Source organism: Lethenteron reissneri, chromosome 61, assembly GCF_015708825.2.
Source record: "Lethenteron reissneri isolate LAM-NWPU_2019-01 chromosome 61, ASM1570882v1, whole genome shotgun sequence".
NCBI lineage: Eukaryota > Metazoa > Chordata > Hyperoartia > Petromyzontiformes > Petromyzontidae > Lethenteron > Lethenteron reissneri.
This window is the reverse complement of record NC_083839.1, coordinates 7,689,993-7,701,776: the sequence shown is the minus strand read 5'-3', so window position 1 is coordinate 7,701,776 and position 11,784 is coordinate 7,689,993. Positions and strand designations below refer to the sequence as shown.

The 11,784-nt window shown below is 56.8% G+C and overlaps 1 protein-coding gene across 1 annotated transcript; it reads right to left on the bottom strand.

Moving 5' to 3' along the window:
• Positions 1 to 495: 495 nt before the first annotated feature.
• On the bottom strand, positions 496 to 10,354 carry LOC133358392 (peptidyl-prolyl cis-trans isomerase FKBP14-like). Its single transcript, XM_061576708.1, has 4 exons — positions 10,045 to 10,354; positions 8,403 to 8,554; positions 5,912 to 6,039; positions 496 to 5,106 (listed from the first exon to the last, which is right to left on the bottom strand). The coding sequence occupies exons 1-4, from the start codon at positions 10,272 to 10,274 to the stop codon at positions 4,951 to 4,953; spliced, it is 666 nt and encodes a 221-aa protein (XP_061432692.1). The 5' UTR covers positions 10,275 to 10,354; the 3' UTR covers positions 496 to 4,950.
• Positions 10,355 to 11,784: the final 1,430 nt, after the last annotated feature.

Sequence of the window (11,784 nt, the reverse complement as noted above, 5' to 3'; positions counted from 1 at the left end):
GCACGACGGACGGGCACAATCATTCCCTGTGGGCTGGTGTAACCAGGAGGTTCTTACCAGTATAATCGTGCATTGCTGTGGATGGCAGAGGGGGTTCGTTGGGCAGTTATAGAGGGGCAGAGGGTAGTGCAAGTCCATTGTTGAATCGAGAGCTTAATTTATCACGAAATATTTTAGGGCCCTCTCGTAGACTGGAGCTGTGCCTAATATCCACAGCGAGATGGTATACTGGATGTGGTGGTGTTGCCGGAAGCAAGATGTATTTTTGGCGGCCGTTGAGCCAGACAGACCCAGTTGCATTAGCCCTGGTTGTATTGTTCTTCTATGGTCACAACACCACGGAGAATGTACTCTCAGCACTCTTGACCTCCGAGCCACTTGGCCACCTCTTGAAGTGAATATTAAATGGCCGTTCGAACAGCTGCCGCAATTTTACAGAAAGACTCGAAGGGGACTCGGCAACACAGAAAGCCACTCTTTACATTTTTTAAACAATAGTTTTATTTGTATGGACTTTTTTCGTTTGTAAGGCACTTTTGAGTTTAGTGTTGTCATACCAAAAACCCCGTTAGTCATAAAAAAATCTACGTCAAACATGTAAAATTGCAACATTCAAGAAAGAAAAATAGAAGTGACTTTATAATCACCGGCAGTTCCATCAATGTGAAATGTACTTTGTAAAAAAAAAAGCCTAAAGTGATTTCTTGCTCTCAAGCGAACATCACTGACCCAGTGTTCATCGTACAGCCGCACAGAGCAAAGTGGTTGAAAAATCCACATTGTTACAGTGGGGACGAGTCTTCTCCACAGCACCGAACCCCTGTTGATCTTCTCGAAGGAGGGATGATGGGCAAAGTCAGCCACTCTTCCTCACCCCCCCACCCCACGATTGCGAGCCGCTTGCTTCGCCGCCGAGCCGGTTACGAAATGTACTTCGGCACCGTCAACAGCCGACACGTGAACATCGCTCAGCTTCGCAGAAATACTTTTATATATAACAGCTTATTGGCAGCAAGCAAGCGTCGTCCTAGGACTCCAGCAGAAACGTACTTTAGCACCGTGAAATCGCTATTATCTGCACCTGTCGTTGACTAAAACCCACGACTTACGTTTGCTACGATGTGAACGTTTCACCGAGCCTGGGAGCTCTTTGATAATACTGCTTTGGTGAGCGTCGGCGTTCCGGACTGCTTCTGCCGGAAAGAACGACCGCTAATAATTGTCCTTAAACCTATAGGCGGTAAACCGGGGAACTGTTTTCAGATTTGGTTACCGGTTCTAAAAAATATAGATATATCTGTCGCTGGCACCTGATTCTGGTGGGATTTTAGAAATGAATGCACCGGATTGGCACCCGCGAATGTACAGACGGCACAAGTCACCGCGTGGTACATTCGCCCTCCCCTTTCACGTCAAAGATAAAGGGGCAGCCCTTCAATTGCTTGCCCACGCTACTGCTGGCAGACGGCAGGCGGGTGTTTGGTCTACTCTTCCACGCAGACTGGAGGAGCATTCGAAGAGCAGACCGCTTAACATGCCCACACAACTCCGGGCTGCTAATGGGTCGTTCAAGTATAAAACCTCTGGAGTGCTCGGCCCATTGAATGCATCTCCAGACGTCTTGGAGGAGGTTGAAGCCGTCCCCAAAACGGTATCAAGAATTTTTGTCCTTGGGCATTTTTACACGCGCGGGAAAACCGGTGACTTCAAACTTTCGTGCCGTTACCGGCAATGCAATAATAAAAAAACCGCACAAAACATGTTAACAACCCTACTAATAATACATATGGAGTGTTAATTTCTAAGGCAAATGTAGATTTTTTTTTTAAACGTTAGCCTATTTATGGAATACACCGATTTATGGAAAACCGAATTCACCATCACCACCCACCGTGGTATGTTACGAGCCATTGGCGTTGGGAAGCAAGTCTCCCCACACACTGCACGTGCCTCATCGTTACTAAACAGCACTGCGTGATTTAGCACGTGGGACACGTGTACACACACACACAGACACGGCCGCAGTGTAAATTGTAACTGCACGTGACAAGGGTCTCTTCTCCCCCTCCCCGTTTAACCCATCGGACCACTGGGGCAAGCCCTGTTTGCGAGCACCTATTAACGGGCTTGGCACGGCACGCGAGTGGTGTGGCGGTGTGGTCGGCGCCACGCTGGGTGGTATTTGTGTTCTCGCGAGTACAGCTCAGTCGACCGAGAGGGAGAACCAGGAGCGGTGCTTTGGGTATTCGTCACCGACGCAGGCGGCGGCTGGCAATGTCAATTTCGGGTCGGCGGGTCCGTGACGCAAGCCGTTCACGGCCTCGCCACCGTCAAAGGACGGTCTCTACCTTCTTGGTTCTTTCGGTAAAGTCACGTAGAATGGAAACAATAACAAGTAAACCCGTAAAAACAAAGTTTTTCACTATAAATCCTTTATATGCATGGCATCGGGGCGGCTAGAGTCCTCTCGTCCTCTGGCTTGAGATGGCTGCCACCTATGGGTCAGATGATTGTCTGGCAGCATTAAACAATTGGTAATTAAATATTTTAAAATTTTTCACGAAAATGCATTGTCACACACGAGTCTGTGTGCAAAATGTCAGCTCGATTGGATCACGGGAAGTGGGTTAAAAAACGACCGAAAGATTTGCACGGTCCTAAGCAAGCAAGCGAACTTAATATAAAGGATTTAAAAATAAGCGTCTCCCCGACAGACCTGGTCTTCACCTGATGACGGCTGCTTGCGTTGTGGCCGAAACGTCGTGAGAATAATTTTATTATGTTTTATTTTATTATTTTTATTGTTTCCATTCTACGTGACTTTACCGAAAGAACCAAGAAGATAAATCCCTGCAGTCACGAAAGCTTTAAATCGAAATTTGACGGTCTCTACGTTTAACTTCCTTCCCCACCGTACGTAGCCAGCCGTGCCAGTCGCAGGTGCGGGGTAGGGACTACAAACGAAACGCGCGCGGGATGCATTTTGCATGCGCGCTGTGCGACCACTTTCATTTGCGTGAAGGTCGATGGGGTCACCTGCGTTGTAGAGGTGTACCAGGGTGGGTGTGTAGACTGGGGGGGGGGGGGCCCTTAGTCGACCGCAGTGGTTTTGCTTCGTCTCACCCAACATCGCCACCTGGCGACCGGGGGCAGACAGCTGCTGCTCGTGTACGGGATTGCAGTGTGATCATTACGCCTTCATCACGGGTCCTCCTTTGCCAGTCTTACATTACGATAATAGGTTTTTACCCTTTTCTGGCAATACTAAAACGGGTGTTAAGATGTTAAAACACCAAACTGAAACCGTTGCGAGGAATCATGTCTGCATGTTCAGCACACATACTTGTGGTGAACATGCAAACAAAAACATGCTTTGACAGTATATGGTGCATCGTCTTTTAAACTGATTGGTCCACACCAGAGACAGCTTTCTTAAGAGCCTCGTCTCACTAACAGTGTTAGACCAGAGGACGCCACAAGGCAACCAGCACAAGGACAACGCACTATCAGGACATTGAGAGATCCATGTGAGCAGCTACATCATGGGACCCCCTTTGCCAGAAAAGGGAAACACCTATTATCATAATGCACCTTTTAGCGTCATCTGGTCCAACACCATGTGAGACGAGGCTCTAAGAAAAGCTGTCTCGGGTGTGGACCAATCAATTTCAAGGACAGTGCATATCATTATCAGAGTTATGTTTTTTGTTTGCATTCCGACCCGCAGGTATTGTGGTCAATGCAAACATGACTCCTTGTAAAAAAAGGTGTCAGTTTTGTTGCCAGATAAAAGGGTAAAAAAGCAATTATCATATTTTGCTACTGGCAAAGGAGGTTCAAATGGTGTAAACCTATCATCAATAACGCCTTCTTTGCTCGGGAAAGCCTCAGCAACTCACGAGTTCTCTCAAGTCTCATGTTCACGTGGGTCCTGTCAGGTGTTTCGTTGCCGGGGCACCGGGGCGGGGGTTGGGTGCGATGATGTTGCTGCTGTGTATAATCCCAACTGAGTAATAAGCAGGTAATTTTTTCGGGCATTGGGATATTTGACTGATGCGGGTTACGTTGTACGTTTAGCGACAGGAGGAAACCCATGCAGAATGGAGAGAACATGCCAACTCCACTCACACAAAGTTCAACTGACTGTTGGGGCAAGCGCTGTTGGGGCAAGCGCTGTTGGGGCAAACGAATATCACCTATGAAGACCGGCACCACGGCACACGAAGTGGTGGGTGGCCAGCACTACGCCCGGCCACGATTGTCTCCCGAGTGGGGAGGCCCAGGACCGATTCAGATAATCGTCACCGGTGTTGGCCGCGAGTGGGAATCCAACCCCGGTCGCTGGGTTCGTAGCGCTGCACCACCGCTCCCCACGCGGGCCGTGAGGGATATTTAACCGTACTTCTCAGCAGCTAGCCGCTGTTTCGGGCAGTGGGCCAATTTCAGATTTTGAGTAGAATTCTGTATCACGGAGAGGAGGTGTATTGCCCTCAGCGCCCACAGGCCTTGGCCAAATCACTCGCCCACTTAATCACTCGCCGAGTTGCTCACCCATCCACTCGCTCAATCACTTTCTCACTCGGTTACAGACCCACTCGGCCACTCACTCCACTCACTAACTCACCCACCCGCTCGCACACTCACTCCACTCACTCAACTCGCCCAACAACAACAACCGCCATTCGCCACTAAGTGGCCGTGACGTCAACACGGCGCTTGCACCAGGCCAGGTGCACTTTAAGGCCGCTTAAAGTCTCGAACGCCCGCTGGCAGGAGGTCACGGTACAGACCCAGGGACCATTGGTCGACCGCCTTAGATGACTGGCCGATGCACCACCTGTGCCCCCTGACTATGCCAACTCACCCAACCACTCACGCACACACTTGCCCACTCCACCCGCTCGCCTGCCCGCCCACTCGCCCACCCGCTCGCTCGCCCGCCCTCGCGCGTCACAGCTCGTCGTGCCGGTAGGTGAACTCGCGAGCTGATATGAAGCCGTCCTCATCCTCGTCCTCCTTGGTGAAGATGTCTTCGACGAGGCCCTGGTACGACTCGTTGTGGTTCACCCCGGACTTGGAGAACTCCTTGCGGAGGTACTCCTCCACCTGGCGGGGCACAGCGACGTCCAGCAGCATCAGCGGCAGCATCAGCGGCAGCATCATCAGTAGCATCAGCGACAGCATCAGCGACAGGATCATTATCAGTGGCATCATCATCAACATCACCGCCGTTAGTATCGGCATCGTGATTAGACTCCGTAAGGTCAACATCATCGGCAGCCACATTGGTATCTTCAACATCGTTTTTTAGCATCGGCGCGATCGTTAGTATCGGCAACAGCTTCGGCGTCATCAACATCAGCAGCAGCAACTTTATCGGTAACAGCACATTCCTGCGGAGGGAGCTGCTAGGAACGTTGAGTTGCTCGGTCAATGGCCAGGGTCAACGGCGGCGTGGTGTATTCCGCAAATATGGTCGACTGTGAGGGCGGGCACAAGCCGGCGTGAGTAGGTTAAACGTTGAGCTTTATAAGGGCACCACGGGGTGACCAGCCCCTCCCCACCCAGCCCCTCCCTGCACGACGGACAGACGAACACAATAATCCCCTGTGGGCTGGTGTAACCAGGAGTTTCCTCCCAGTAGTATCTCTGGTCATAGCATCAACAGCCATCAGCAGCAGCATCGGCAGTACCACCGGGTGCCTCAATGTTCAGGGATTTGACTTCACTGGGATTCATCAGCATGGCAAGCGCTCACGAACCAATGCGACGTGCCTGCCCTCTTGTCAGTCAGCAGGGCAAGGCCCACGTAGCAGCAGCAGCGCCGTTATCGTCATCGCTGTAATTGTCGTCGTCGCTGTAATTGTCATCGTCATCGTCGTCAGTGTCGTGATCTTTGTCCTGGCGAGACCTCGATGCGCGACAGCTTCCAGTCGTCGTCGAGGTCCATCTCCTGGAAGGACTCGTGGGAGCGGGGGCCGTTCCGGATCTCGTGCAGCTCCATGTCGAAGATGAGCGTCGCGTCCGGCGGGATTCGCCCTGCACGCCGCATAGTCATCATCATCATCACTGTCATTATCTGTTTTGTCGTTGTCGTCGTCGTCATCGTCACCTTCATCGTTATCGTCATTGTCACCATTGTCGTTATCACAATCGCCACTGATAATGTAGTTACTACGTCACTGATAATGTAGTCTCTACGTCACTGATAATGTAGTCACTACGCCACTGATGATGTAGTTACTACACCACTGATAATGACGTTACTACGCCGCTGACGGTAGTGGAGCGTGTAGTCCTAGTCGTGGTGGTGAGCACGTGGTAGTGAGCACGTGGTGGTGAGCACGTGGTGGTGAACACGTGGTGGGGAGCGCGTGGTGGTGAGCGCGTGGTGGTGAGCGCGTGGTGGTGAGCACGTGGTGGTGAACACATGGTGGTGAGCACGTGGTGGTGAACACGTGGTAGTGAGCACGTGGTGGTGAGCGCGTGGTGGTGAGCACGTGGTGGTGAGCGCGTGGTGGGGAGCACGTGGTAGTGAGCGCGTGGTGGTGAACACATGGTAGTGAGCGCGTGGTGGTGAGCGCGTGGTGGTGAGCACGTGGTGGTGAGCGCGTGGTGGGGAGCGCGTGGTGGTGAGCGCGTGGTGGTGAGCACGTGGTGGTGAGCGCGTGGTGGTGAGCACGTGGTGGTGAGCGCGTGGTGGGGAGCACGTGGTAGTGAGCGCGTGGTGGTGAACACATGGTAGTGAGCGCGTGGTGGTGAGCGCGTGGTGGTGAGCGCGTGGTGGTGAGCGCGTGGTGGTGAGCGCGTGGTGGTGAGCACGTGGTGGTGAGCGCGTGGTGGTGAGCACGTGGTGGTGAGCGCGTGGTGGGGAGCACGTGGTAGTGAGCGCGTGGTGGTGAACACATGGTAGTGAGCGCGTGGTGGTGATCGCGTGGTGGTGAGCGCGTGGTGGTGAGCGCGTGGTGGTGAGCGCGTGGTGGTGAGCGCGTGGTAGTGAGCGCGTGGTGGTGAGCGCGTGGTGGTGAGCGCGTGGTAGTGAGCGCGTGGTGGTGAGCGCGTGGTGGTGAACACGTGGTAGTGAGCGCGTGGTGGTGAGCGCGTGGTGGTGAGCGCGTGGTGGTGAGCGCGTGGTGGTGAGCGCGTGGTGGTGAGCGCGTGGTGGTGAGCGCGTGGTTGTGAACACATGGTAGTGAGCGCGTGGTGGGGAGCGCGTGGTGGTGAGCGCGTGGTGGTGACGCGGAGCGCGTGGTGGTGAGCGCGTGGTGGGGAGCGCGTGGTGGGGAGCGCGTGGGTGGGAGCGCGTGGTGGGGAGCGCGTGGTGGGGAGCGCGTGGTGGGGAGCGCGTGGTGGGGAGCGCGTGGTGGGGAGCGCGTGGTGGGGAGCGCGTGGTGGGGAGCGCGTGGGTGGGGAGCGCGTGGTGGGGAGCGCGTGGTGGGGAGCGCGTGTGGGGAGCGCGTGGTGGGGAGCGCGTGGTGGGGAGCGCGTGGTGGGGAGCGCGTGGTGGGGAGCGCGTGGTGGGGAGCGCGTGGTGGGGAGCGCGTGGTGGGGAGCGCGTGTGGGGAGCGCGTGGTGGGGAGCGCGTGTTGGGTGAGCGCGTGGTGGTGAGCGCGTGGTGGGGAGCGCGTGGTGGTGAGCGCGTGGTGGGGAGCGCGTGGTGGGGAGCGCGTGGTGGGGAGCGCGTGGTGGTGAGCGCGTGGTGGGGAGCGCGTGGTGGGGAGCGCGTGGTGGGTGAGCGCGTGGTGGGGAGCGCGTGGTGGGGAGCGCGTGGTGGGGAGCGCGTGGTGGGGAGCGCGTGGTGGGGAGCGCGTGGTGGGGAGCGCGTGGTGGGGAGCGCGTGGTGGGGAGCGCGTGGTGGGGAGCGCGTGGTGGGGAGCGCGTGTGGGAGCGCGTGGTGGGAGCGCGTGGTGGGTGAGCGCGTGGTGGGTGAGCGCGTGGTGGGTGAGCGCGTGGTGGTGAGCGCGTGGTGGTGAGCGCGTGGTGGGTGAGCGCGTGGTGGTGAGCGCGTGGTGGTGAGCGCGTGGTGGTGAGCGCGTGGTGGTGAGCGCGTGGTGGTGAGCGCGTGGTGGTGAGCGCGTGGTGGTGAGCGCGTGGTGGTGAGCGCGTGGTGGTGAGCGCGTGGTGGTGAGCGCGTGGTGGTGAGCGCGTGGTGGTGAGCGCGTGGTGGTGAGCGCGTGGTGGTGAGCGCGTGGTGGTGAGCGCGTGGTGGTGAGCGCGTGGTGGTGAGCGCGTGGTGGTGAGCGCGTGGTGGTGAGCGCGTGGTGGTGAGCGCGTGGTGGTGAGCGCGTGGTGGTGAGCGCGTGGTGGTGAGCGCGTGGTGGTGAGCGCGTGGTGGTGAGCGCGTGGTGGTGAGCGCGTGGTGGTGAGCGCGTGGTGGTGAGCGCGTGGTGGGGGCCCCTCACCCTTGCCCTCCTTGCCGTAGGCGAGGGTGGGCGGCACGGTGAGGCGCCGCTTCTCGCCCACACACATGCCCACAAGGCCGCGGTCCCAGCCCCGGATCACCTCGCCCACCCCCAGCGTCACCCACACCGGGTGGCCATTGTTGTGCTCGTCACTGTGATGGGAGGAGGTGGCGGGGCGCACATCGACAACATCGTCGTCATCATCGCCATCGATATCGCCACAACCATGCCACCACCATCATCATCACCACAATCACGCCATCACCATCATCATCGTCACAAGCATGCCAAAACAATCAATCACATCTTCGTTATTTAATATTTATACCGCACCTTCCACAGTACTCACCTGCTCACAGCCCTTCCTTCACCGAACCTCCACTCTATCCATCTCCTCACCTCCTTCCCTCGCCCCTCACTCGCCGCACCTCTCCAGCTACCCTCACTTCACCACTCCCATCACTGTCACCTCACCCTCTGCGCCCTGCCCAACCTCACACATCCCCCACCTCCCCTCCCCTCCACCTCCCCTGCACCCTCCCCTCCACCCTCCACCTCCCCTGCACCTCCCCTGCACCCTCCCCTCCACCCTCCACCTCCCCTGCACCCTCCCCTGCACCCTCCCCTCCACCCTCCACCCTCCCCTGCACCCTCCCCTGCACCCTCCCCTCCACCCTCCCCTCCACCCTCCACCTCCCCTGCACCCTCCCCTGCACCCTCCCCTCCACCCTCCACCTCCCCTGCACCCTCCCCTGCACCTCCCCTGCACCCTCCCCTCCACCCTCCACCTCCCCTGCACCCTCCCCTGCACCTCCCCTGCACCCTCCCTCCACCCTCCCCCTGCACCTCCCCTGCACCCTCCCCTGCACCCTCCCCTGCACCCTCCCTTGCACCTCCCCTGCACCCTCCCCCCCACCCTCCACCCTCCCCTGCACCCTCCCCTGCACCTCCCCTGCACCCTCCCCCCCACCCTCCACCTCCCCTGCACCCTCCCCTGCACCCTCCCTTGCACCTCCCCTGCACCCTCCCCTGCACCCTCCACCTCCCCTGCACCCTCCCCTGCACCTCCCCTGCACCTCCCCTGCACCCTCCCCTGCACCCTCCACCTCCCCTGCACCCTCCCCTGCACCTCCCCTGCACCCTCCCCTGCACCTCCCCTGCACCCTCCCCTGCACCCTCCCCTGCACCCTCCCCTCCACCCTCCACCTCCCCTGCACCTCCCCTGCACCCTCCCCTGCACCCTCCACCTCCCCTGCACCCTCCCCTGCACCTCCCCTGCACCCTCCCCTGCACCTCCCCTGCACCTCCCCTGCACCCTCCCCTGCACCCTCCCCTGCACCCTCCCCTCCACCCTCCACCTCCCCTGCACCTCCCCTGCACCTCCCTGCACCTCCCCTCCACCCTCCCCTGCACCTCCCCTGCACCTCCCCTGCACCCTCCCCTCCACCCTCCACCTCCCCTGCACCCTCCATCTCCCCTGCACCCTCCCCTGCACCCTCTCCTCCACCCTCTCCTCCACCTCCACTGCACCTTCCCCTGCACCTCCCCTGCACCCTCCCCTCCACCCTCCCCTCCACCTCCCCTGCCCTGCACCTCCCCTGCACCTCCACCCTGACCCCCCGTGCCCCGCGTGGCGGCTCACGTGGAGTGGAAGCGGGTCCCGTTCTCGAGGAAGCCGCGGTAGGACAGCGCCACGAGGTCGCCTCGCTTGCTCTTGCGGTGGCACAGGAATGGCCGGTGCGTCACCTCCACCTTCACCTCCGCCTCGGGGATCTTGGCGGCTGCCGTGGGTCGCGGCTCCAGCAGCAGGAGCAGCAGGGGCAGCAGCAGGGGCAGCAGCAGTAGCGGCGGCGGAGAGCGAGCCGGGTTCATCGCAAGCTCGGGGCGCGAGAGGCGAGCGGGGAGCGCGGGCGATCGTCAGCCGGGGCGGCGTGCGTGGCACAAGGCGTGACGTCACGGGACGGGTGTGTGTGACGTCACGCGCGATTAGCATAATGTATTCAGATTCATTCGGGGACGTCCATAAATGACGTCACGCACCTGGGGGGTTTGAGAAATGTGACGTCACGCACCTGGGGGGTTTGTGAAATGTGACGTCACATCAATATAGACAACACGTTCTACTTAATTAAATTTACTTTTTAATAAATGTTTTCTCCTACAACATCAGAGTGCAGCGCCACATTAAATACGCACTACAATAGTTTAAAGCGATTTGAAGCATGTTTTATGTTTTTTTGCGGGGGGGGGGGGGGCAGAGCTTTGTGACGTCATATTTTAGGGGGGTCCGACTTTTTGTGACGAGGGGGGGGGGGGGGTCAAAAATCGTCCAATATCGCGTGACGTCATTTATGGACGGCCCCTTAATCGGCAGCGTCGTGCATAACAATTTGCATAATCGCTCGAGTCGTCGTTGTGGAGTAAAATAAATAAGCCACAAATAAGCGGACAATGTGTGTATGTCTCCCACAAATATCTACGTATATATGTAAAACATATATGAAAGTACAGGACAGTATCTATCATTTGTGGGAGCCAGGTGGCTTCTGAAAAATAAGTGAATACATCAGTGGGGCTTTGCCTGGAGGGATGTGGATGGTTTCGTGTTGTATTTGTTTGTGTGATTTGTTGACCTCGCTTGTACTTTGCACTACGACGGCCTCGTGTGTTTGTACTGTTGTTGTTGTCACGTTCTCACCCCGGGCCCCCTACTGGACACCTGTGAATGAAAGAGCTTCATAGCTCATCGGATTCCTCCTGCAGACACTGACATTGTAAATGACATATTCTTGGTTCTTTCGGTAAAGTCACGTAGAAGGAAAATAATAAAATAATATAAATATAAAACAATAAAATTCTCACGACGTTTCGACTGCAACACAAGCAATCATCATCAGGTGTAAAATCCACAGCAAGAAAATGTTCTAGTGCTGCGGTCGAAACGTCGTGAGAATTGTTATTTTTTATATGTTTATTATTTTATTATTTCCCTTCTACGTGACTTTACTGAAAGAACCAAGAATATGAATCCCTGCAGTCACGAAAACTTAAAATCTAAATTGTAAATAACGTCAAGTTCTGCGTCGCGAAGATGATGCAACTCTAAGGAGTGCATGACGTCATAAAAAACCGACGAGGCGCGAGGTTGGGTATTTAAATAGCAGGATCGCAGGGGGGAGGCGACGGCTTGGCGAGGCCTTCATCCAGCAGTGGATTGACCACAACTGGGAATAAGATCGCTCCCCGCCTCTCATTAAATCCAATTGGGCCCTCTTCCCTTAGCAAGATGGCCGCCAAGACAGTGTTTGAGCCTCTCTATCAATATGGCCGCCGAGACACTGTGTGGCTTTCCGAGCAATGTGGCCACCGAGACACCGTGTAT